This window comes from Manacus candei, unplaced genomic scaffold (genome assembly GCF_025592945.1).
Source record: "Manacus candei isolate 608988 ecotype Guabito, Panama unplaced genomic scaffold, ASM2559294v1 h1tg000017l, whole genome shotgun sequence".
Lineage (NCBI taxonomy): Eukaryota > Metazoa > Chordata > Aves > Passeriformes > Pipridae > Manacus > Manacus candei.
Window position 1 is genome coordinate 10993252 of NW_026138065.1, and position 25214 is coordinate 11018465.

Here is a 25214-nt window from a genome sequence, read left to right on the forward strand (position 1 = left end):
AGGGAGGGGAATAGGCAGGGAGGGGTGGGACTTCGCCGGAGCGTCTCTCCCCGCGGCAGCGCCGAGCAGTTGCAGAGCGCCGGCGACCGGGCGGTGGGCAGGGCGCTGCGCGGAGCCGCCGCTGGAGTGCGCGGAGCGGGGCTGCCGCCGCGCCGGGGGCGAGGAGTGCACCGCGCGCCGGCGAGGGACAGCGCGCCGCGGGAGCAGCCCTCCCCGGGCACCGGGACCTGCTGTTGGCTTGCCGCCTTGCTTTACCCTCTCGTTTAATTTATTTTCCCCCACTTATACTTTGATCCGCTGGGATTTTTTTTTTCCTCCCTTTCCTACAGAGCCTCCTCACGCCCCAGTTCCCTCCCTCTCTAGCCAGTTTGGATTTTTTTTCTTCCTTTTTTTTTCCCCCCCCATATATTACTATTCTGATTTTTTTTTTTTTTTAAGCGGTGGAAAAAGTGAGGGAGAGAGAGACAGAAACAGAGAGGACAGGAGGAAAACGCTCTGTTCGTCCCCTCCGCCACCGCCACCCCGACTTGTGGAGAGGGGTCGGGCCGAGCGGCTGTGGGATCAGCCCCTTTCCCCTGGGGAGGCGACCCCGGCTCGGGGAGCCGCCGGAGGTACCCGCCGCGAAGAGGGGGCTCAGGAAAAGAGATGCATTGAAAGTTTCCGCGCAAACTTTGGCGTCAGTGCGCGAAACCGAGCGAGCGCGGCGCGGGTGCCTGCCTGCCCCGACGCGGGGAGAGCGGCCGCGGACGGGCGCCGCTGTGGAGCTCGGACTGCCCGGCGGCGGGGGCCGGGCGTCGGCGGGGCGGCCGCGGAGCCTGCGCTCGGCCCGGCGGAGCGCCCACGGAAAGCAGCAGCGGGGGCCGGCGGAGAGCCGGGCTTATGGAGGGGTGAAACCGGAGACCCCGAAGAGGAACCCCCCTTCCCCCGGAACCTTTCGCAGCGCCCGGCCGGCGGCACCCCAGGAGGCGGCGGCGGCGGGCACGGAGGAGGCGCGGGCGAGAGCGCGGCGGGGCGGCGGCGGCGGCGGGGCGGCGGCGAGGCGGAGCGCGGCAGGCCCCGCTCCGCGGCGTGCGCCGGCAACCATGAACTTTCTGCTCACTTGGATCCACTGGGGGCTGGCGGCGCTGCTCTATCTCCAGAGCGCGGAGGTAAGCGGCGGGACGGGGGCTTTTGTGCCACGCGTACCGGAGGGGGTGGGAGGGCAGACGGCCGAAAATACTTTTTTACCCCCTCTTTTTGTTTTCTTGTCCCCCCTCTGCCTCCCACCTGCTCGGTGCGGTGCCGCCACCCTGTCGGCGCCGGGTGCGGGTGGGTGCCCGCAGCGCAGGCACGTGTGCGTGCGGTGCTGCAGCTGGGGGGACAGCGCTGCCCGGATCTCCGCGGGCCTCCGGGGCAGCCGGCAGCGCCATACGGAGTGTCCGCGCACATGTGCGCGGCGCGGGGCTCCCGGGGCGGCGCGGCCGGGGGGTCCCGCCGGGGCCGGGGCGCTGCGGCTGGCGGGGCGCGGGGCACGGAGGCAGCGCGCTGGCTTCTTGCATCAGCCTCGCCTCCCGTCCTCGGGTCTCCTGACATTGCAAAAGGGTGTTTCGGCGGTATTTGCCTTGGGTCCCAGCTCGGGTTCGTACCGCCGAGTGGAGTTCAAAATGCCTAGATGGAAAAACAAATAGAGATCAAAGGGGACAAAATGGATCCTGATTTTCTTCCAGATTGGGATAAAAAAATTAATCAAAATACATATCTCCTGCACCGAGATTACAAAACCATGGATTTTTCTTTTCTCTTCCTCTTCAGTCACTTTTACCTCATTGTCATTCCTGACGGATTAGAAACCAACTCTTTCTCCTTTTCTTTCTCTTTTTAAAGAAAAAAGAAAGGCAGCTTCCTGTGCAAACCTGTCCTATAAATCTGTTTTCTAAAGAGTCAAGAGGGCTGTGTTGCCAAGAGATATTAAGGGGTTTAGACAGAGTGCCCACGTGAAAGTGGCTGTTCGTGAGGCAGGCATGGATTACGTTTTAAAGGTTATAACAGGTTAGTTCTCTCCTGCCATTTCTCCTCGGCACTTGGAGAGAGCGTGGGCCAGATCATCTCCCATAATCATGAAAATAAACGTCGCTTGCAAAGTAATCAGTTATTCACATTGTTTGTTCAGCACCGATGCTGGAAGGCAACTCCCCAATTAGGAGCCATTTCAGCTGTAACTGAAGTCATGCAAGCACTGCACGCTTTGTTTCTAGCCTGTTATATCTCTACTTTATCCAGTGACAGCCGCACATTAGGCTGTGCTGGATGGGAACTGAGGCGCAGCTCTCACTTGAGTGTGGCACAGAGCAGCTCCGTGCTGCCTGCCTGCTAGATTTGGCTTGTGGGACAATGTTTTTCGTTCTCCAAGACTTTTTCCACAGTCACCCAGGACAGGGTTTTTTTTGCCTCCCAGCTCCTCAGCAAACTTGTACAGTAGCATCTGTTCCCCAGCTATAGGTTAGACAACTGTATCAGTGTCTAGTGATAATACCTTTTAACCCTCCCCTTGTTCCTTCTCCCCTCCCCTTCCTCTTCCCCAGAAGAGGAAACGGCGGATCAGGTAGAGTCTAGATGTATCTGTCCTCAGGAGCTGCATAAAAGCCTCATGCTGCCTTTTCTCCCAGGCTAGAGGACGGTGCAGATGAGAAAATAGGGAGTATAATGGTGGGAAAAAAAGGTAGGGAAAAATTACAGGGGTTTGGGGGTAAATGTTGCAGGAACACATGCATGAGAGATTGGTAGAGGTTCGGGTACCTGGATGATGTGGGCCATGTAAGTGCTCAGGCAGATTGACGGTGAGGTCTGCCCTTCGGTTCTGTCCTTATTTGTCCGTTGATCGTCCGGGCACCACGGTGATGGGAACGTTAGAAATACCAGCAGATCTCACGTAGGCAGCTTGACGATGACTCTGGGCATGGCAGAAGGCATGACTCTTCACGCCGGGACTAGGGTTTTGTGCTTTGATGATAATATTTATCTGTACTGTTAATCTGGCTGTCATACTGAATAAAACCTATCTAGCTAGCCAGGCGCGTTAGAGAGCATTAAATTAAAGCTCTGGCAGAGTCTGAGTTGGGAAGGCAGGGTCCAGCATGTGGTGGGCAGCTTTCCTGGAAGTGAAGGAAGAGGGATGCTGGAATCAAGGTGTTCCTCTGATGAAGGTGGCAGGGGGATGACTCCTTACTGAGGGAGTTGTTACAGTCACTCCTGCAGCAAGACTGGGATGGTGGGAAATTATTTCATAGTTGGGTCTGGGTAGTGCTGATGCCACAGGTGTCTGCCTCCAGTGGTGGTGATAGCCTCTCTGTGCAGGAGAGGGAGGGAAAGGTGCTTTTGCAGTGCTACCCTCCCAGCTGATTGACTCTGCTGAGCTGTACTGAACAGTCCTCATGCCCCGTGGGATCAGAGAGGTTACATTGTTGTCTCCTTCCAGTCACCCATTTCCTAAAGAATGGGGGACAGTTGGTCATTCCCCATCTTCCTTTCTCTGCGGGTTTTGCTGGCAGCCTGGTGACAAGTAACCCCTGACGAGGGTCTGGGAGTCTTCTCTCCTGCAGTGAACAGTGGAGAGACCTGGATATACCAAGTGTATTGCCACAGGCAACAGGCAGCGATTAGACACTGAGGGAGGGAGAGCAAGCCTGTGACTAGACTGCTAATGATCGCACACCCACCAGGCTCCCTGCCTTTGGTGTGCCTCTGCACCAGGCCACAATGGGGAGCCACCAGAACCTGCTTCCCCAGCCTGTAGGCAGCCGGGACGCAGCGGGTCACCTTCCCCAGAGCCGTTCCAGGCCCATGGTCTGAGGACAGGCTGGGAACAGGAGCGCTCCTGTGGGAGCAGGGGAGAGGGAAGCCCGTGCTGCCACGTGAGGGGTTCACTGATTCCTGAGCAACCTCAAACCCATTTTCCTGTCTGTTCTGTTCTGTCAGAGGTGCCTCAGCTGTGCTGGCAGTTTCTGGGATTACTGACCTCTGTCTGCATGTACAATGGAGAAGGAGTGTAGTGAGTCCCGTCCCCCCCTCCTCTAAGTAGAAACCTCTGAGAATTTCTAGTGCCTAAGACGAAAAGTGCCTTAACTCCTGTCCCAGAGTCCCTCTCAAAGTGGATGGATTGTTTGTTCCAGTCCTAAACAGTTACAAAGCTCTTTTAATGAGGCTGCACAGATTAGGGGGAGGGGAAGGGAGAGAAAGAGAGCTGGTGGTGGTGGTGAGGGGATGGTTAGAGAGGAATGACTTGATTAACCTTTTCTCTCCCTTCAGAGAAAAACTTGCTCCCTTAGGGGAGAAGGAAGACAGGGAAGGTACAGACACACGGATGGTGTGAAGTGGGTTTATTTCTTAGGGAGGGTTTTACTCCACAGCAGGAATGTACATTAGCTGCGACCTGCAAAGGGCACAGAAAGAAGCTTCCTCTTTGTCAGCCTCGTTCCTGGGGTCATTTATCCCACTCTCAAGGCCAGGCCAGGGGTTACTTCCACACTTCTGTGAAATGTTGAAAATCTGTTGGAAAGAAATTGAGTTACAGAACTGTTGGGTAATGCTAAAAGCCAGCAGAGGAGAATGTGACCTTCAGGCTACCACCGAAGGGCACATTGGGCCTGCTTGTCCCATGGAATGTTTTTGGTTCCCCATTGCCCTGTCTGATATGTAGCAGACTGGTTTAAAGTGAGGCACAAAACTCCCTTCACCTGCTGTTCTAGTGGACGTGCTTTGAGGGCACTAGCCACAGGTGAAAGGCACTGCTGAAAGGGCAGAAAAGTTTCTTGGAATAGCGAGCAGAGAGTGTGTTACTGATAGTTCTGGGAAACCTTTCTAGTTTCTGCTGAGAGTGCTGCTGGGAATGCTCAGAAGCTCTCTGCACACTTTGCACTGATCTCATTGCCCATCCTTGATGTGGGATCACATCCCAGGTCTAGGTGAGCACTGGAAGACTGTTCGGGCTCTTGCTCCACTACATTGCGGCAGGGCAAGGTGCTGGCTAGGCACAAGTGAGCAGTAAAAGCGTGTGGCTTGCTTCTGCTTCTCATTACTTGTACACCATGAGTGTTTGCATCTGAGGAGGTGGTGGGCTTGGCAGCCCGCTGGACAGCCTTGCATAGAGAATGGGTGAAAATGTCCCTCAAGGTGACTCCGAGCTCATTTTGCTCAGTCTGTCATGGTCATTTTGTGTGTGAACCAAAAATCCCTCTGCGAAAAGTCTTGGGGGCATTGTGACTTGGATAAACTGACTTGGCTCGTGATCCTCTTCCTGTGCCGTAGCAGATTGAGGCTTTTCTGCCCTTGATGCGGTTTTCCTTTTACCCATAGATTGTCAGGCGCTGAGTGGCTTTGGAAGGCCGCTGCAACCTCCGCTGCCTCCATTTTGTTTGTGCTGTTGCAGTGACCTTTACACTTCAGGAATGAAACTGTTTCTAGGAACCTGCTTTTTAAAGTTTTGTCACAGCACTGAGGTTCGGCACACAGCCCCCTCCTCCCCAGAGAAGAAACAGATCCACGCATGGGGAGGTTCAGGTCTGGGCTGGTGAGTTATGCCCATGTACAGAAAGACTTTGGTTGAAATGAGAAGCAAGTTTGGTCAGGGGAACCTTAGGTAAAGGGAATCATGCACAGACACAAAGGAATGTCTGGGAGAGGGGCTTCTAGCTTGCTCTCTTGCCCCCTTCTTTTAAAAGCTGACACTTTGGGCAGCTCGGATGCTGGTGCCGCCCTGTGCACGGAGCTGCCTAGAAGACCATAGGTGGCTGATTCACATTATGAGCTTGGGGTGGACTTGGCCTTCTTAATTCAGCTCTGTCTTTGGCTGTGAGATCAGAGGGCATTTTTCTAAGCCTAAAAGCTTTGTGTGTATCACCATGCTCCTTTTGGGCCTCTGGTGAAAGGCAGCAAGTTCTGGGGTGGATGGCATCACACAGGTGGCAGCGTACCTCCGGAGAAGTGAAGAATGCTGGGCATTTTTCGTTTTGGTTCAGAACAGAACAGCAGGGGGAAACCTGACGGCTGGAAAGTTACGTCAGAGGTAAAGCCCTCACGAATAGCAGGAGGAGTGGAGTTCTTGTTTCACCTGGAATTAAAAAGACTTCCTTAGTAAAGTGGTGTAATGCTTTTCCATACAGATCTGGGGGTTGGTTACCTGTCACCACAGCTGCCTGCGTCAGTGGTTTGGAAATGCCCCTTGTCCCAAGAGGCAGCAGGAGTGAATGCGGAGCTTGCGGCCTTTCTGATTCCCGTCCAGGGGAAGCCGCGGGGAGCGCAGGAATGAGATCGACGCGGGGGCTGGAGACCGGGACCGTTAGGCGAGAGAGAGCGCGCCTCACCCTCCCTTCCAGCAGAGAGGAAGGAAACCTGGGCGGTTTGGCTGCGTCTGTCGGCAAAGTGGTGCTGTCACAGTTAATCGCCCTGACACCCGGCCAGATGCCGACACCTCGGTGGCCACCACTGCTGGGCGATAGACATGTGTGACATTGAGAGGGGAGAGATGCCCTTTCACGCCTGGCCGCCCTTCTCCTCCCCTCTGCTGGGTTCCCCTTTACGGGAGGAAGCGGTGCCCAGGCCCACCAGTCGTGTCGGCGGCAGCAGGTCACCCCTGTTACTTTTCTCCTCCGGGCTCAGATTTGCTCCCGGTGTTTGCCCGCAGTTACTGACAGCGGCTCCCGGGGACGCGTGTCTCCGTTTGGGGGCCTCTCTCGGGCCCGCCGCACCGCCTTGCCAGCCCCGTCCCCAGCCCGCGGCCCTGCCGCCCGTCCCTCTCTCGGTTCCCCGGGGGACGGGGGAACAAAAGGTCCCTCTGTGCCCGCCGGGGCGGCCAGCGGGGAGCGGCTCCGCCTCGGGGGCGCACTCTAGCGCCGGGGCTCCCTCCGCCTCTCCGCCGGCGGCGGGACCGGGGCCCTCGGCCCCTCCCCGGGATTTTCCCCCAGCGCCCCGGGACCGCGTCATGGTTCCGTGTTGTGACTGATTCTGTGTTGTCTTTGCAGTTGTCGAAAGCTGCGCCTGCCCTGGGGGACGGGGAGCGGAAACCCAATGAAGGTAAGCGCTGGGCGGCTTCCCGGCGGGCGGGGGCGGGCGGGGGCAGGAGCCCCCAGAGCCGCTGGCGGGCAACACCGGCACCTCACGGGGAGCGGGCGCAGGGGGCAGACGGCGGGAGGCGCCGCCGCCATCGGCCCCTTCGTGGCGGCTGCACCGCCCCACGCCGCGGGCCCGGGCCGGATCGAGGCCGCCGGGGCGGCCGCGGAGCCTGGGCGGGCAGCAGGGCTGGCCCAGCCCGCTGCTGGCTTACCACAACTCAGAGGGAAACTGCGTGCGTGCGTGCGCTAGTGCACATACGCACGCTCATTTATATATATATATACACACACACACGGGCGCGCACACAAAGAGCTGGGTAGCAGCGAGCAGTTTGCTGGGGATTCGCCACAGTGCTGTAGGAAGGGATTTGTCGTCTTGCGCTGCCCACCTCTTTCCCGGGGGCGCTGGCAATGCCCGTCTGGGTGGCCAGGGCTGATCCCCAAACAAAGGCCAGAGCAGAAGCCAACGGCCCCCAGGCAGCAGGTCCCCGGGGGGAGAGGAGGAGAAAAGGGCCATCCAGGATGATTTTTTGGTCTCATGCTTCCCGATAGCCCCAGTCAGGATATTGCTGGGTGCTGTACAAAGCCAGGCTCGAAAAATACACCTTTTTACTCCGATTGGAGCTAGCAGGCTTTGCGGGTGCAGGGGACAGCAGTGTGATCTTATGGGTTCTGTTTAATTCATTCCTGGTGGTCCAGTACAGATGGGACCACTGCCTGATAGGAAATGAGGTGGTGCCTCTGCAGCCGTTGTGATTTTGTGTTTCTCCAGCTGCCCAAAGGCCAGGCTGTGGAAATGTTCTCTGCCTTGTTGGTTTGTGAAAGTAAATGTAGATCAGAAGGGTAGTCAGCCCTCTGGGGTTGGTCAGAGATGCCTCCTGCAAACAACTTGTCTAGTGGAGCCCTGCGTGTGTCAGGAGGTTGGCTTTCTGTCCACAGTCCTCAGTTCAGCAGTGGGGTAAAAGGGCTGTGGACTTTGGAACCTTCAGGCTGAGGTGATCATCAGGTGCTTTAGGACCATCCTGACTGTGTTTTCCCCTTACTTTCGTAGCAGAGCAGGTCACTCGTTGCATGGCAGAGTCTGGCTAGTGTCTTGCAGGGTCCCCACAGGCTGTGACCTTCAGCGTTATTCCAGCCAGAGGTCAGCAGAGGGCTCCAGCAGTGTGGCTCCAGATTGGCTTTTTTTTTTTTTCTTTTTTTTTTCCCCTTAGGTAGCAGTCAGTTTCAATTTCTGTAACTTTATTGGTGTGACAGACTGCATGTGTGTTGCCAGAGGTTTGTGGCAGGCTGTGTTTGCGATAGGTGTCCATTTTGCATGGGTGAAGTTTCTGATTTGCTGGCAGGCTGCTGCCTGTTGCGCTTGACCCTTGCTCCTGCTGAAGTCAACAGAAGAAGGTTCAGTGCCTCCAGAGGGATCAAGATGGAGCCTGCTGTGAGGCTTATTTTGGTAACCAGTCCTCTGCTGTTGATAGAAAAGAGCTAGTGTCCTCATCTCTGCCATTCGTTGTGTCCGACAAATCCCTCCTGGGGAGGGGAAGAATCAAACAGAATTAACTTCTGTCACAAGAAGGCTGATGGAATTGCAGGAGAAGTTGGTCTGGCAGTATAAGTGGTGAGACTTAGGTGTATTGTCTTTGTGCTATTTCTGGTTCTGCAATGATCGGTGAGCTAGAAGTCAGGACTCCTGGCATTACCTTCTGTCCTGCTGTTTGACGTTAGAGGTCCTGTCTCTATACCTCAGCTTCTCCTTTGTGAAGAGGAGACAGGGATGAGCCTCTGTTACACAAGGACAGTCGTGTAGTTCCTTCTGCTGAAGCTCTTGGGGGCTTTGGGTTTGGTGCGAAAGGTGGTTTTGTGTCTTTGGCCATTTTGTGCTTGCTCTGAGATTTCAAGTCGTGACAGGTCTTTATTTGGGATGAACTTACTCTGGTTGGAGACTGTAATTTTAACTTCAGCCCCTACCCTTTTGTGCTCAAGAGAGCCTTCCACATGTTTTGTGGCACGGGAAGTTGTAGAGGAGTCAGACAAACACTCTTTGTTCCATGAGAAAAGATTTTCTGGTATAAATAAAGGAAACCACCAGCACTTGTGGCTGCACTTTTATTTTTAAAAGAACAGCGTGTCTGTGTTGCTCCTAAGCCATTGATGGGGAGGGAGGCAGAATGATCATAGACTTTCTCCTTTTCTAGTCCAGCATGTTCCCACTCGACTGCTCCAAATTTGGACTGAATCCTGCCTGCTGTGTCTGTGTCTGCCTCGAAGAGTTAATGTGGGCTCTGACTGAGTTTTAACCTTGCTTCCCTCTCCATTCACAATGAAGAACCTCTGACTCAAATCTGGAGGTGTTTTGCAGGGTAGGGGTGTGGGTTAATTGCAGGATTAACTTCTAACGTGGGCTGAAGCCCAAATTGCAGGAAGGGAGCAAGCCAAGTGGTGTTAGTCCTTTGGTGACCTTCCTGTGCTTCCCCATGAAAGACAGACCTTCTTCCGTCCCTGACACGGCTAATGGAAAGGAAACACAGACTGAATCAGCCTGGCAAAGTGTGGAATATGACTCCCAGTACATAGGGGTAGAAGTGTAGGTATGGTAGCAGGGGCAGGGCTTTGCTGTGGGGATGGCTGTACCTCAGTCATGTGCTCCAGTTTGGTTTGGGTGCTAACTGCGCAAATGAACTATGGAGTGTGGCACAGTCTCCATGTGCAATGTCTTGCTCTGTGTCCAGCTAAATCAAGGCAACATACCTTTCTTGGCAGGATTTTCTGACTGGCAGCTAGGGAAAGATTTCCTGATTCCTTTTCAGAGGCTGATTCAGACTTTATAAAATCATCATGTGTTAAAGTAAAGGTGAAAACTCCTGGATTCTTTATGGGAAGGATTTGGTCTTGTCATATCTTCCAGATCGCAAGTATAGTTGTTGGGGTGCAGCGGTGAAAGTAAAGGCTCTGCAAAAGAAGTTGAATGTGCTGTTCTGTGACCAATCTGTAGTCTGGACTCTCTGGTGTAATCCAGCTGCTTGGGTAGTGCAAACATTTAAAAAAGTGTGTAAGGCATTGATCAGTTTCACTTCAGCTTTCTACTCTGTTTTGGTTTCTGCCTTCTTTATGTCCCAGACTGGTGTGGTGGGGAGCATTTGATCTGTACAGGCAACTGATGCTTTCCCTCTCTCTTACCTTCCATCCCTCCCCTTGATGTAGATCTGTAAGCATTTTTATCCAGAACTGTGCCTTTTCTGCCAGAGTTCCCAGATCCTTTCTGCTGGCACAATGTGAATAATCAACAGTGCAATTCAGCAACTGTCATTGTGCCTGCAGAATTTCCCACATATTAAATTGTTCAACTTGTTGGAACATAGGCAGTAACTAAGGTCACTCTGAAGGGGAACAGGAAGAATGAGGTAGCCACAGACAAGATAGGAGAATAGATGGGAGATATACTGCACTTAGGGGAGGAGGGAAGAGGAAGGGAAGGAACGGGGAACAGAAACATGCTGTCTTCTAGACAAGGAATACCAACAAGCAGTCCATGCCTGCCAGGCTACATTTCCCTTTCACAGACCACTTTCTCTTTTAATAGCCACTCACGCTCTCTGGCACTTCAAACTCCTTGGATGGAAGCTCCTCCCCTCTTGTACCTGCTCTCATCACTTCAGCACTGGGGCACTGTCAGCCCTGCATGACCTAGAATTAACTTTCAACAATTAACTACGGGCTGTGAGCTCCAAGCCCTGAAGCTTTTGCATTTTTGTGGCAAAGTAACCTTTATGCCAGTTTGTCACAAGTTCAGGGCACTTTAGAAACGCTTACTGGAGACCATTATTTTCCATGATGCAAGCAGTTTGCTCTTATCACTCTGAGTTATCAACCTTGGTGCTGTAGGACTCTGCATACTGTACAGGTGGATCATTATAGTGCATAACAGCATGGGGCAGGTACTATCTCTTTGTGTGTACTCTTATCCTGTGCTCCATTTGAGACATCCTCTGTTGCCAGCATGCTGGTAGAGCTAGGAGGCCTGGAGGGCTCCAGGTACTTGCTGTTTGCAGTAGTGTGCTAGCACCTGAGTTTTGTGCGTGTGTATTTATCTATCCTATCTCTCATCTCTTTAAATCTCTCCAACCCTTGACCAAGCAGCAAAATGAAGCTTTGGCAAGAGACTGGGAAACATTGAGAAATGCTTGTGAAATCAGTGCAGATCGCAAGCAGTTAATGTTTGCTCCATTTGTAGGGAAGGCACGGGATAATGGCAGATCCACCCTGTTCCTTCTCCCACACTGTCTCATTGTGGTTCAGTAGCCAAATATATAGTCTAGTTAATCCTGGGGGTCCTGTGGGCTTGCTTTGAGTCTTTCAGTGAGTGACTTGATTCCTCGGTCTGGGAAAGTGGTCAGCGTGGAGACACGGAGGCTGTGACTTGTAGGGTGCTGTTGTGGTTCAGAAGTGGCCTGCTGAGGTGCATGTTCTGCGTGGGCAAAAGAAGTAACTGACAGCAAGAGTGAATATACATAGCTGCATGGTTCAGAACCTCTGTTCTTGAAAGCGTCTCTGTGCCAAGGTCTGTACGAGGGATCCTTCTGGCTTATTCCCTTGCCTTCTAAAACCCACTGAGGCATCCACTGGCTGTTTTGAAAGGGGGTAAAGGGCAAAGGGGTGAAGGGCCTTAATCCATAGTGCAGATCATCTGCTGCAGCTTCAGGTGCTTTTTGGCTGATATGCTTAGTGGCAGCATCCCAGGAGTATGGGGAATAACAGAGAAGGGGTTTGGGAAGAGTCACCTGTGGCACGCATCAGGGAGACAAATACTGAGGGTCTCTTGTCTATCTTGCTGCTGCTTGAAGCAGCTTTAGGAAGAGATTGTCTGTTTCTCTTCCCCACTTATGTGTGTGTGTATGTAGGGCACAGACAAAGGACTTAGGCCTGCAAGACTGTTAGTGAAAAGCACAGGGTAGTTGTGTTGCAACTGTCTGGCTCATTTTAAGGGGCAAAGCACTAGACATTCTTGAGCTAAGTTTTCATTAACTTATTCCCTCCATTCCTCCTTTTAGTTATCAAATTCCTGGAAGTCTACGAGCGCAGCTTCTGCAGGACAATTGAGACCCTGGTGGACATTTTCCAGGAGTACCCTGATGAGGTGGAGTACATATTCAAGCCATCCTGTGTGCCTCTGATGAGATGTGCGGGTTGCTGCGGCGATGAGGGCCTAGAATGTGTCCCTGTGGATGTGTACAACGTCACAATGGAGGTGAGGGCCCAACTTGCAATCTGCCATGCTTGATTGGAAGGAAGCAAGTCAGCCATCACAACCACTCTAAGTCCCACCTCCCAGCTAATTCAGAGGAAGGACAGCCTACCCCAGGGAAACCCTCTCCTGACCCTGGTGCCCAGTGTTACACCATGCAGGGCTAAAAGATGAGTTGCCTGTGTCTGTCTAAGGCTAAGAGGAGAATCTGGTTTTGGCTCTTGTCCAAATACAGTAACTAGGAGGATGCAAAGCAGCATTTCTGCAAAGGAGCACTTTGTGCTTAGAGAATGCAAAGGAGCATTTCCAGTGGTATTACCTCTGAGTTCCCAAAGAAGATACTCTTTGGGCCTTTGCTCCACTTTAACTCTGCATTTGGTACATACAGCTGTTGTTCTGAAGGCAGCTGAGTAGTGCAAAAGGGGAGAACCTGTCAGTACTCTCTCCTGCAGGGCATTTGAGGTCAGCCTGTACCAGGGGTGCAGGGGATTTGTGTCATTAGCTATGCTGGCACAGCAGGGATGAAAGGGGCTCTAAGAAACACACTGCTTCAGTGTCAAGTGTAAAAGCCTTTCTGCCTCTGGGCATCTTCCTCCTTTGTTTGGAGGCTGTTGAATTCATTCCTTGGAAGAGACAGAGATGGCCATGATTGCAAAGGCTGGGCAAGTGGGGAAGATGCAAACTGCTTTAGAGAGCTTTATTACTGCCCTTTTCTGTCAGCCTGGATCCCAGCTTGTGTCCAAAATGGTGCTGGTGCCCGTTATCTATAACTCACAGCTCCCTCATCTACTTTTGTCCCTCAGGCTCTTGAACAGCCACGGTAAATATTACCAACACTTTTTGATATCGATGAGAGATTTGCAGTGCTGAGTGATTACCCAGCAGGCTCTTTTTACTTGTTGTTTGAGCTGTATTTAAACTCTGTTGGAGAACCAGTCTGTCCCTTTCCATGGTTCCCCATACTGCTTTTCCCCTTGTGGGCTCCAGCCTGGACCAGAGCATACTAGCATGATGTAGCTAGGGATGGTTTTCTTCCTACCATTCCTTGCTGAACTGCAGTTCTTGGCTGGTATGCCTGCATGCCTGTAAAGGGTCAGAGGCTCTTAAGCAGATCTCTGGTGAAAATGCTAGAGTGGTCCGGACATGTTCTGGGTTGAGAGACTGTGACAATATTACATATCTTCTAATATAACTTCCCTGGAGGCACCTGGGATTGGGGGCTGGGTAATGTCTGGCTCTGCAGGGCTCTTTTAAGCACAGATCTTCAGATTTATTTTGTGTGTTGAGTCGCTGAGAAAGTGAGATGTCAGCTGGGAAGGTATGGCCTAGGGAAAAGGAGTCAGATATGCTTTGGACCTGTGTGTTAGACTGAAGTACTGCTTCTGTGTGAGCAGACTGGATGTTCTCTTACTGCTGCTCTAACATCAACCGGGGATGGCTCAGTGAGAACCTTGCTATGGTGTTATGCCCTCTCCCATGCCTGTCTCCAAGGCAGTCCACTAGTGCTGGCACCTGGCAAGCATGAGCAAACAGAGCTTTGGCACAAGTCTGGTGTTGCTGCTGCTTGCTTGTGATCAAAGGCCTTCCCTGACTAGGAGAACAGGGCCTCAAAGCTAGCTCAAACTCTGCCATGCTTTTCCCATGAGCACCAGGGGTGCAAATGCTTTGCTGTGCAGCAGGCTGCTTTGGAGTTGTGAATATGAAGACTGAATGGGCAGTGACCCTCTCTGTTTCTTTCATTCCAGATCATGAGAATTAAACCCCATCAGAGTCAGCACATATCACACATGAGCTTCTTACAGCACAGTAAATGTGACTGCAGGTGAGAATGGAGCAGCACTGGTTCCTCTTGCAATAAACTTATTCTGAGCCTTTGCTTTTTTCTGCCTTTGGGTTGGGACTGTTGTTCAGAGGCTTCTGCAGTCTCCTCACTTGGTTTGCAGTGGGATGGCCAAGCCTGGGAAAAGAAATCCTTTGCTGGCAGGGCTCCTCCATCTCTAGCTATCACAGGTGGACAGTGCTAGTCTGCAACCTGGGGTCTTTTGGCACTGGTTGCCAGTGAGGTGCAACAGGAGAGCAAACACTTTGAGACGGATGACTTAACCTGTGCCATGGGCATCCTACAATGCTGACTGAACATGTTTTTCCCTGGACTTGGTGGGAACTGGGGATAATACTGGAAGTATACGTGGTAAGCTCTTTTCTAATGAGGCCTTTGTTCTCTCTTCCCCCACAGACCAAAGAAAGATGTCAAAAACAAACAAGAAAAGTAAGTGACAAGCCTTTCCTCCTTCCTCTTTTGGTGGTTGGTTGGTGTTTCCTTGCCCCACTGCCCCTTGCCCTTTTCTTTGGTTGGAGATACTTACTTTGAGAAGGTGTTTTTGGAAATGGCGTATGGTAGTGCATGGAGCAACACTCTGAATCCATTCCAGGTGGGCACAGAAACCCAGATCTGATGGTCCTTCCTTCATACCCCATGACCCATGGCCATGGCAGTCATTCCTAATGCATTATCCCAAGTCAGGGAAATGCCGTCATGTCTGTCCTACCAGTATGGATTCAAGGTGCAGCCCCCATTCTCCCTTCCCTCTTTCTGGGGTGTTTCTGGTTACTGCAAATCACTGCCTTTCTTTATTATTAATTTTTTTCTTGCTGCTTGAGTGAGTACTTGCTGGCTTCTTTCACAGCAGCTTGGGTAGGAACTTTGCTGGCTATAGGGAGAGGTGGCAATAAAGGCCTGGTGAGGCAGGACTGATGCCATGCAGGATGTGACACTGGTTTTGGTTGGGTGGGGACCTGGGAGGGTATGAAGGGAGGTGGATGTCCTTGCTGGGTCTTGGCGGAGGCTTTCATAAGGGTTTTTTGCAATCTGATGGATTTGCTCCGGTGATGTGAAGGAGGCTAAGGCACAACCTTCCCTTTACTTCTTCCCCAAAGTAAAGAGGTTGTGGAAGTAGAAATATAAGCTCTCATCCTGCAGTAGTCTGAGGAATGAGCACAAAATGTGAAACACTGTCGAAAAGAAGGAATGACCTCTCTGGGTGAGAGGGTCAGCTGGACTGCGCATGACTGGGAAAGCAACTCTGCCATTTAGAGGTGCGGAGTTGGAAAGAAAGAGGTGAATATTTGGAGATGAGGCTGAAACAGAGACAGAGGGAGCAAACAGGAGAGTGAGAGAACTTCTTTCACCCCTCTCCTGGTGGTTGTATATTTCTAGCTGCCTTCCAGCCTCTCCTCCTCCCCCTGGAAATCTGCTCCTGGCTGCATCGGGCTGTGTGCAGCCAACACTCCTCTGTGCGCAGGGCCGTGTTGGGGGCGGTTGGTCTGTGTGGCACTGTGGTTTGAAGGTGTGCAAGAGTTTGGTTTGTGTGAACTCTGGTGAGGATGGGGTGTGGGTGTAGCAGCCAGCTCCAACTGTGTTGCATTCACTTTCCTCTTCTAACAGCACCTTGCCTGCTCTTTGCTGGTTTTGCACTCCCCAGGGAAGGAAGGGAAGGGATGGGAGAGGCTGGTGTACTTTGATTTGTGCTGGATTGAAAGTCGTTATATTGGTACCCCTCTCCTCCCTCCAGGTTGATTTTTCTCCCCTCACCATCTCCCTGTGACTCCTGCCTGACATGTAGGGCAGAACCAGGATTGAGCTGATGCTCTGACACTTGTTCCAGTGAGATGACTTGAACAGGGCCTAGGAAACACCTATGGTGCTTTCTCTTCTGCCTCTCAATTCCCTTTGACAGCTCTCTCCCGAGGTAGGCTGCAACAGGGAAGGAGGGAGCCTTTGCAGAAGTGCCTCAGCGCTGGGACTCATTTGCCTGAGAAGCCCTAGTGCTTTGCCTAGGGCGTTCTCCTTGGATGTCTCTCCCTTGGTCCTGTGCTAGTGTGGCTCAAGGAGCAGCACAGGCTCCAGCCTCCCTTGCTCCGTGTGCTCTCAATGGCCCATAGGGATCCATGGTTAGTGTCCAGGACTGCATGTCCTAGCCCTTGCCTGTCCCAGCTCCTGCCCAAGAGTCAGAGGCAACTGGTGAATTTCTCAGAATGGAGTGAATACCTTGGCTCCATCTGCTTGTCTGTCTGGCAGATCCTTGTGGAAGGTGACAGGAAGGAAAGGAGGGAAGAACTGAAAACTGCTTGCTGGTTATCTCCTGAGTAGAATAACTAAGTCAGTTTTCTCCCTCTTTCCCCTTCAGTACTCAGGATGGAGACTGCCAGAGGGGATGTTTCAGACATTCCAGTAGGGTGTCCTGGAGTCCTCTGAACCACAGGCAGGAAGTGGGGTGGATGAGCAAAGCCTTCAGGTTAGATAGCCCTCTCCCACACAGCAGTGCTGTGAAGACCAGATCTCTCCCCTTGTCTGTGGGTTGCTGAGGCCAGGCTCCCATCCCAAGGCAGCATTGCCACCAGCCTTGCAGCAGAGCTGTTGGGGCTCAGCTGCTGCCTAGACCCAGTGCCAGGCAGTGCATCAGGTCAGAGTGGTTTCCTTTTCCCTGGAGAGAACCCTTTCACTCAGGTTGCCTCTTGCCGATTGGTGTGCGCCCGTGCTTGTTGCCTGGAATGGTTGTCTGCGCTCACTGCGGTTGCGTGATGCTTTCACCAAGCTTTCTGTTCCTTCTCCCTCACCCCCTGTCCCTTTCCCACTGCCCCTCTCAGAGGGGGCAGGTGCCCATCTGAGTCTTCAGCAGATCCACCTCTGCTCGCAGCAGCTCTGCTGGAGGTGGTCTCTGCTGAGTACCCTGGTTTTGGCTTGGCTGTGGTGCTGACCGGAGCGCCGGAGGGCCAGTGAATGTGTGTGCAAGGTGGAGATCTGTGCTTCGGCCCTGGGATTTACCCTCCAGTCCTGCCTCATGTGCTGCTCCCCTCCCAGCAAGGCACATGGCTGTATTTTTTTTCTCTTCTTCCTTGCGTTTTCTTCCATTTTCTCTCTCTCTCCCTTTCTTTCTCCCCCTCTCTCTCTTTCTCTTTTTTTTTTTTGTTTTTCTTCCAGAAAATCAAAGCGAGGAAAGGGGAAGGGTCAAAAGAGAAAGCGCAAGAAAGGCCGGTACAAACCACTCAGCTTGTACGTTTGTGTCCTCTGCTTGTAGCGTCTCTTCCCTCCCTCTCCCCAGACCAATCTGCCTGCTTGCTGCTCACTCGAATCTCACCCTCCCCTCCCAGTCACTGGTGGGCCGCAGATCCTGCAGGGGCGGCACTGGTGGCAGCACCGCTCTGGCACTAAGGCTGTCTCAGGGAAGGCGGCTCTAGCTTGCTTGGCTCTCTAATCATCAGTGGCGACTATTTTCCCAAGGCACAAGAGTGCGGGTAGATGGGCGAGTGCCTTGCACCTCTTCATGCCTTCCAACTCACCTGCTTTCCCCCATTCGTCTTGTGCCCTCACTGCTATGGCGACTGGTGACAGGCAGGCTGGCATCTGCCATGCATGTGTGTGTGTACGTGTGTGCGCACGTGTGAGTGTGTGTCTGGTGGAGTCACAGGTGGAGAGGAGAGGTGGGACAGCGGGAAGCTGGAGAGGGGGTGCTGGGGAACTGGGGCGGGCGTGCTCTCTGTTGTTTTTTTTTTTTGTTTCTCTCTTTCTGCTGGATTTGGTGGCTTCTCTCTCACTGTCTCTCTCACTGTCTCTTTTGTTCTGCCTCTCTTATGGTGATTCACAAAATTCTGCATTGTTAATTCACGGCTCCTCTGTAGGAGACTCCTAGGTGGCAAGGTTGAGATGGGGCTTACAAAAAGGAGGGCAGTGCCAGCTGCAGGGGTAAGCTACTTTCCAGGGGAGCAGAGACCCTGTGTATCTAAAACTCATTTAGTCACTGGCCTCTTTCTACTCAAATAGCCCACTTCAGAGAACTTCTTTCATTGATATGTCAGTAGCTGGCTGGGACCTCTCACCTTCCCATCCTTGCTTTCCCCTTCTTCCTCCCTCTGGCCTGAGCCGATGGATCCAATGCAGCATTTGTGAATACTGTGCAGAAGGCCTGTTTTCTTTCTCTTTACGCTAATGCAAGGGGGTGCTGTCCTGGGGCTGTCGGAGTGCTGCTGGAAAATCCACCAGCCTGCGACACTCCAGTGGGCAGCATGGGGGCTGCGGGAGGGGGCAAGGGGATTGCTTTGATGTTTAGGGTGTTGCATGTGTATTTTCTTTCTGCTGAAGCGCTGTAGCTTAGACATCTTTCCTTTTGCCTTTTTGCAGTCACTGTGAGCCTTGCTCAGAGAGGAGAAAGCACTTGTTTGTACAAGATCCCCAGACCTGTAAATGTTCCTGCAAATTCACAGACTCACGTTGCAAGTCGAGGCAGCTTGAGTTAAACGAGCGCACTTGCAGGTTTGTGTCCTGAAGGATGAAACACACAAAGAGAAAGAGAGAGAAAGAGAAAGAGGGGGGGAGCTTGCTTCCTGCTGACTTCTGGCACCAGTGCTATATGGTTACTTCTTTTCTCTGTCCTACATGGGCCAGAGGGCAGAGGGGCTAACTGGGATGAGGACAGATTTTCCCTGGTTCAGAGGGCAGCTGTGCGTTTCAGATGTGCTGTCAGGACTTGGACGGGGACGGCTCCCTGAGACAAGGCATTTCTTTCTCAGGTATCCTGTGTCGTAGAACAAGATAATGGAGTTCATGTTGCTGAGGTAGCCAGGGGAAGATCTGTAGCCCTCTGTACATTATCTGTACGCGACTCTGAGCATACTGTTGGACAAAGACAAATCCTTGACTGACTAGGATTTAATCACCCCTGTCTTCCAAGCCCTTTTTCTGCGGCTTGTAGATGAGATGCTCTGCTGTGTGCAGAATGAGGAAAGCCACCAGGAGCCTCCCTCAAGGCCGTGCCTACATTTTCCTTTGCCTCTTTGTTCTTCTAAAATCCAGGGAGACCAGCCTATCCTCTTGCACTGTGCTCACAGTTCCCTGTCCATGTCCTGTCCAGAGCTGTGGTTTGAGGGGCAGCATTCAGGTCTGTGACATGGGATACAGCAGGATTAAGTCTGTCTCTGGGTGAAGGCAGAGATGAGTATTGAGGTGTGAGGTGGGAGATGCAAAAGCACTGTGGGGTTGGTGTTTTTTTAAAGACCTATGCTGTGCATGTGTCATCTGAGGACTGTCACACACCATCTGTGGCATAGACACATGCAGAAACTGATTCTTGTTTCCCATCTGAGCACTTCGGTGAACTCAGTGGGGTATCTTGACTCGCACAAGGTATGTGTGCATCTCTGGTGTAGGATCATCCAACCTGTCTAGAGAGAGACATAGAAATGGGGTTGCTAATGAGCCCTTGGCTCTGACTCTGAACTCAGATCCTTTCCACAGAGATCTAGGAGATGAAAATGCTTTGTGCCCAAACCAGAGAGGCCTTGGCACTGCCAGGGTGGTAGAAACTGCTCTGTATACAGAGAATTTTTCTGAGATGCTTTAATTTCAGTGGGAGAGTAATGGATGGAGGGGCCAGAATAGAGCAACTTCTGGAGTTAAACTTCTCCTAGTGAGCAAAACCCCTGAAGCCTGAGACCTTTGACCTTTTTCCTCCTGCTGCTGTCCCAAAGCCCAGAATAGCTGAAAATTACCCCACAAAGTTTGAAGGGTGAGAAATAGTAACAAATACAAAGAAAAGCCAAACAATAGCCCAAGAAGTCATGATGACAGAAGGGGTTTACTAATTTCGCTGTGATGGGATAATTGGCACTAAGGGAGGTTGGTGTGTTGGCCAGAAAAATAGGAAGGAGTCATAGGAGTGGTTAGATTTTCAGTTTCCGGATAAAAAGCTGATTAAGCTGAAGTTCCTCATGCTCTTTCTTAGATTTAGAATTGGGCCCAATGGGGGAGGGCAAATTCTCATTTCTCCTGCTGCTTCTTCAGGCTGCTGCTGTTCTCTGGTGCTAACCCGTGCTCATGGCAGCTAGTGGAATGAAAGACACTTACTTTTCACCTTCTTGCCTGCATGAGGCCTTGTTGGCTGCATTGCTTCCGACCCAAACAAGAGGCTAGGTGGAGAGCTGAGGGGTTGTGTCCTTCTGCATGCATTGCTTAGCCTTGTTTTTCTGTGTGTTTGTGTGTATTTGTGTGCGCATGGTGTGAAAGGGTGCAAACAAAACACTCAGCTCATCTGTGAGGAAGCCACTGATTCTGCTCCTAAATTTACCCCTGTATGAGTATCTCCCCCCACTCCGTATAGGTGAGCCTGGGGGAGTAGAATTCATCGACTGATTCGTGGGACTGAGATTCTCAGCTGATTTGCCCCATCTGCACAGCATTTCACCCCACCAGTGACATCATGCCATGTCTTAACACCATGTGCTCTTAAACACAGTAGCCACCCCTTCTCTGTCCTACTTGCACCCTCATCACAAAAATTAACCCCATTCTCTTTTTCTCCTTCCCTCTCCTCTTTGACAGATGTGAAAAACCGAGACGGTGAGCAGCGGAAAAGAAGGGGGAACAGCCCTGTTTCTGGAGCCTGATTTCTCGCCTGGACAGAAAAAAACAAAACACTAATCCAAATGAACCCTAAAAATGAAGGATCGGTAGAGCACAGCACTTTCAGTACGGACGATGGACTCCGGAAGGAACATTCCCCAAGGCACCCGCCGCACAGAATTCACCTTTGGGTTTTGAACTGTTTTATTTTATTTTTCTTTTCATGCTGCTAAATAACAGAGCCAGGAAGACTTATAGGGGTGTATTTGATGGGGTTTCCCATGCATACATATATATGTGTGTATACATGCATATACATATATATATATGTATATATATTTTAACCACATCTATATATACATATATGTATATCTTAACCACACACACACACATATATATATATAATATATATATATACTGATTATTTTTTTTAACATTGCTAATGTTATTGGTGTCTTCACTGGATAATACTCGACTGCTGTGGACACAAGCGGGCTACTTGGGGCATAAGAAACAAGCTAAGACTGGACTGAGTAGAAGCGCTGGGTGTAAACTTCTTAACTCTAACTGACTTGTGCGGCCTCCGCTGTTTCTCTGTAGAGTGTGCTGTACCACAAACCACCTTCTCCTTGCCTGGGACAGGGAGGAGAGGTGATGGAGAGGATGGGCAGGGAGTTCCAAAGAGCGGCATCCTAGGGTGGTGCGATGGGTCAAAGGCCAAGGAAATGGCCGTCTCCGTGATCAAGGATTCCTCCTCCCCTCTCTTCCCCCAACCTTCGCCCTTACTCGTCTCATAATCTGCCTGCCTTGATGGGACATGGGATGTCAGTGTACATTTTGCGTTGACTTTATTTGCTATAGAAACTTTGCCAGAGAGACGTGCTGGCTTCTCTTAAGGATGGTGGGCAGCTGATGCACACTAACTTTCCATTCACGGAAGTATCACAGGAGTCTAGATTTCCCGCCCTTGGTGGCTGCAAAAGGACACAAGGTCTACAGTGTGCTGAAGCAAGAATGGGGACCGGTGCATAGCCACACAGTTGTTCAGCACTGTCTGCTTTCTTCATGCACAGAGCTGCCACTCAAGAGCATCCAAGATGCTTACGGAACATTTCTGGAAAGGGATATTAATCAAAAGTATATACACAGTAGGGGGTGTGTGTGCATATGTATGTGAAAGTACGCATTTGTGTCTGTGTGTATGTATGTATGTGTGTATGTGTTTTTCTCTCTTTTTTATATATATATATTTATTTTTATACATATATATATATAAAAAAATAATATATTTGTATGCCAAGATTGAAGGGGGAAAAAAGAAAGGAACTTTTGCTGCCTTCAGTTTGCGTGCCCAGTGTGAATGACCCTTAAGAACGTCAAGACTTTTTTTTTATGACATACTGTAAATATCAGACCCCTTTTCCACGTCTTGAGCTGGGGAATCAAAAGTGAAGGCAGGCAGAGTCCCTTAGCCATGTCATGAGAATCTTGGCTATGTGTGTATCGGCAATATACACTGTGGTGTATGTGAAACCCACCTTACACATGCGCGCACACACACACACCCCCCTGAAAGTGTGTTTGTACATCTATGTGGATATATATAATCTAGTTCTGTGATTAAAATTATTATTATTAATAATAATAATCAAAAAGGTACTCGGTCTGTGTCAGAATGCTGCCAAACGTCATCTGCAATACTGTTTTCAACGCCTGATAATGTACAACACGGAAAGCTTCCAAAAAGACAAGACAGTCTAAAAACAGACTCACAACAAGCGACTACTAACCACTAGGATCTCCCCATCCAACCGATGGCTTTCAGAAGGAGAGAAAACACATGGGTGGGTGCTTGCATCTGCAATGTATAATACTCATGCTGCATCGTGCGCAAGACAGAGGCTTCCGATCGGGGGGAGGGAAGAGAAAGTGTTTTATATACTTATTTAATATCCCTTTTTAAATTAGAAATTAAACAGATAATTTAATTAAAGAGTAGGGATTTTTCAGTATTCTTTGTTAATATTTAATTTCAACTATTTATAAGCCGTACCTTTTTTTTTTTTTATTTGTACTTGTTGTGTATAAATTTAACCTTCCTGTTGTCCCATCCCTTATCTCCCCAATTGTTGGCAGAGTCAGTAGCATGTTATGGGCAGTTATTTAATTAATTTCTCTAACACCTACCCCTACACATTCCTATTGAGACAAGGGTTAGATATACATCTACATACTATATATATATTTGGCTATGTGTTTGTATATATATATATGTTTATGTATATGTGTGATTCGGATTAAATAGACGCTACGATTTTTTTATATATGTAAAAAGAAGAAGCAGGAAAAATAGAAAATTCTACATCTTGAATCTCTCTCCTTTTTAATTTTAATATTTGTTATCATTTTATTTATTGGTGCTACTGTTTATCTGTAATAATTGCGGGGAAAAAAGATATTAACACTACATATTGTGTCTAGTGAATTTTTTCAAGATATTCCTTAGTACATATTTATTTTTAAACAAAAAAATTACAGATATATCTTAAAAAACGACGACGACGACGACAAACAAACTTTTTTTTGTATTAAAGAATTTAATTCTGATCTTGATTTCCTTTGCCTTCTCCTTCTACCTTGCATCCTGGTTTTCTTCCATTGTGTAACAGCTCCTCCAGTATTGCCTCTGGAGGCTACAGGGCATCAGCAACCTGCTAGTTGGACTCCTGGATTTGGGCACAGAGCCTCCAAAAGCATCTAGGTACCAAAGCCCGTAGAAATGACTGGGAGGTAGGCACCAGAATCCCTGTGTGGAGCTCAGCCCGAGTTCCCTGCTTGGTGAGAAGAGGGTGGTCTGATGGGCAGGACCGAGGGGGCAGAACTCCTGGGTTCCTTCCCAACCTGATGCCAAGGAGTGTGGTGATGGTCCCAACCCTGCCTCTGTCTTGTCCAGGAGCCAAGCCCTGTGAGCTGGGCACTATACAGGCGATCCCGGTGGAGCTTACAATCCAAGATGAAAGTAAGGCTCTGAGCCTGTTCTTCCTGGTAATGGACTTGGTGTTTGCAGTTGGAGCAGTGTGTATGTAACCTGCTGTCAGTAATGGTTTGGCATGACCTCCTCATCCTGGACAGCACTGAACAAAAACCAGCTCTGACCATGCTCATCACTTCATGAGGGATTTTGATACTGTTGCATCTTTTATGATGTGCTTTGGTGTCTTTGGAGGAAAAGCTCTTCAACAGCAGTGTCATTCCCTCGTCAGCCATGGAGATGAGTGTGTCATGTGTCAGTCATCTGGCCACGCTGGAAAGGAGCACGCAGGATGTTCCTGGATGTCTGGGAGGTGACTCACTCAGGTTAATTCAGACCACCGAGTTCATGGCTGCATTGTCCTGCTCTTGCAAAGGTAAAGGATCTGGCTTTTATTTTGGATGAACTCAGGTAGCTCAACAGGTGGATCTGCAGTCACTTCCTCTGCAGAGAGCAGTGCGGAGAAAAGAGGATGAATACTTGAGGATGCTCTGGTTCACTGTTCAGTAACATCTTGTGGAGTACAGCAGTGAGGTGAGAAGGGGAGCAAGGGCCGCCTGGATGTTGCTGCGTGAGGAACCCAAGGAGTTGCTTCCTTTGCATATTCACCACTGTGGATTTTGGTTTGTGTGGATCTATGGACTGTTTTGCAGATGGCTGTGCAAGATGATGAATACAGTGTGCCTATCCTCAGGAGACCTGCACTGTCTCTATATGACCTGGGAAATGTTTACAAGTCATCAAATTGGAAAGATTGAAACTGGCAGGTCAGTGTTGCTCCCCTGGGCTGAGCTGGATGTGAAATCTCAGCAAAATGTGACCCAGGTCTCCCAGATGGATGAGTCAGTGGGTTCCTACTGTCAGTCACAACACATCAAACCCTGCCCACCAATGACAAGCTGGGCTGGCTGCTCCTGGTGCCTGGAGGACAGGAGCTCTTTTTCTACCTCTAAGGACTCAGGAGAAATAGCATATCTGCAGAGCCAGGTGACCTGGTAGCTACCTCCTCCATGACACAGGCTGTGCCTGGCTGGATGGCACATTTCAGCTGGGACAACTCAAAGAATTTGTTTGTGTGGCTGCAGCAGAACCAAGGTAGCTGCCTCAAACAACTGAAGCAAGAACCTGCCCGAACCAGCTCTTAATGAGGGACCTGGGGCCCTAGAAGCAGTCCAGCTCTTCTCCTTTATCCTTCAGGGTTGATATAACTGGGATGTCACCTCTCATGAGGAGAGTAATTATAGCTTGGTGTTGGAAGTGGGCTCAGGCTGGCTGGAGAGGCTGTATGCGATTGAGGCCCCTGCTTCTGGAAGAGCTGGGATGCAGGAGTGCATTGCCCCTCACCCTGCCCAGAGTTCTCACCTGGCTTGCCTGTGCCCTGTCCCGAGGTGAGGTGAGGACACAGGGAGGGAGGCCAGGTTTTCAGGCTGGCACTCTAATCTCGGCATACAGCCTTTCACCCTGCGT

The 25214-nt window shown here is 50.8% G+C and overlaps 1 protein-coding gene and 1 long non-coding RNA gene across 7 annotated transcripts; one reads left to right on the forward strand and one right to left on the reverse strand.

The window, feature by feature from the left end:
- The first annotated feature begins 442 nt into the window (after positions 1-442).
- Positions 443-23323, forward strand: VEGFA (vascular endothelial growth factor A). Of its 6 annotated transcripts, none has more exons than XM_051783282.1 (9): positions 443-1148; positions 6996-7047; positions 12128-12324; positions 14067-14143; positions 14558-14590; positions 14754-14885; positions 17303-17374; positions 18500-18631; positions 20696-23323. In XM_051783282.1, exons 1-9 carry the CDS (start codon positions 1083-1085, stop codon positions 20715-20717), a joined length of 783 nt encoding a protein of 260 aa, XP_051639242.1. In that variant the 5' UTR covers positions 443-1082; the 3' UTR covers positions 20718-23323. The 6 variants fall into 6 exon arrangements, with proteins under 6 accessions (XP_051639242.1, XP_051639243.1, XP_051639244.1 ...); XM_051783285.1 differs by lacking the exon at positions 443-1148 and adding an exon at positions 4524-5012; XM_051783283.1 differs by lacking the exon at positions 14754-14885.
- LOC127469225 (uncharacterized) lies at positions 4400-6952 on the reverse strand. The gene is made up of 3 exons (XR_007903903.1): positions 6155-6952; positions 5949-6085; positions 4400-4524 (listed from the first exon to the last, which is right to left on the reverse strand). It is a non-coding gene; the product is annotated as an uncharacterized LOC127469225 (long non-coding RNA).
- Positions 23324-25214: the final 1891 nt, after the last annotated feature.

Excerpts from the sequence above, each read along its gene's own strand:
- VEGFA (XM_051783282.1), top strand. The coding sequence starts at position 1,083 with ATGAACTTTCTGCTCACTTGGATCCACTGGGGGCTGGCGGCGCTGCTC. Across the intron at positions 14,591-14,753 it reads GTCAAAAACAAACAAGAAAA|GTGGGCACAGAAACCCAGAT; the intron begins GTAAGTGACAAG and ends AATCCATTCCAG. Across the intron at positions 17,375-18,499 it reads CGGTACAAACCACTCAGCTT|TCACTGTGAGCCTTGCTCAG; the intron begins GTACGTTTGTGT and ends GCCTTTTTGCAG.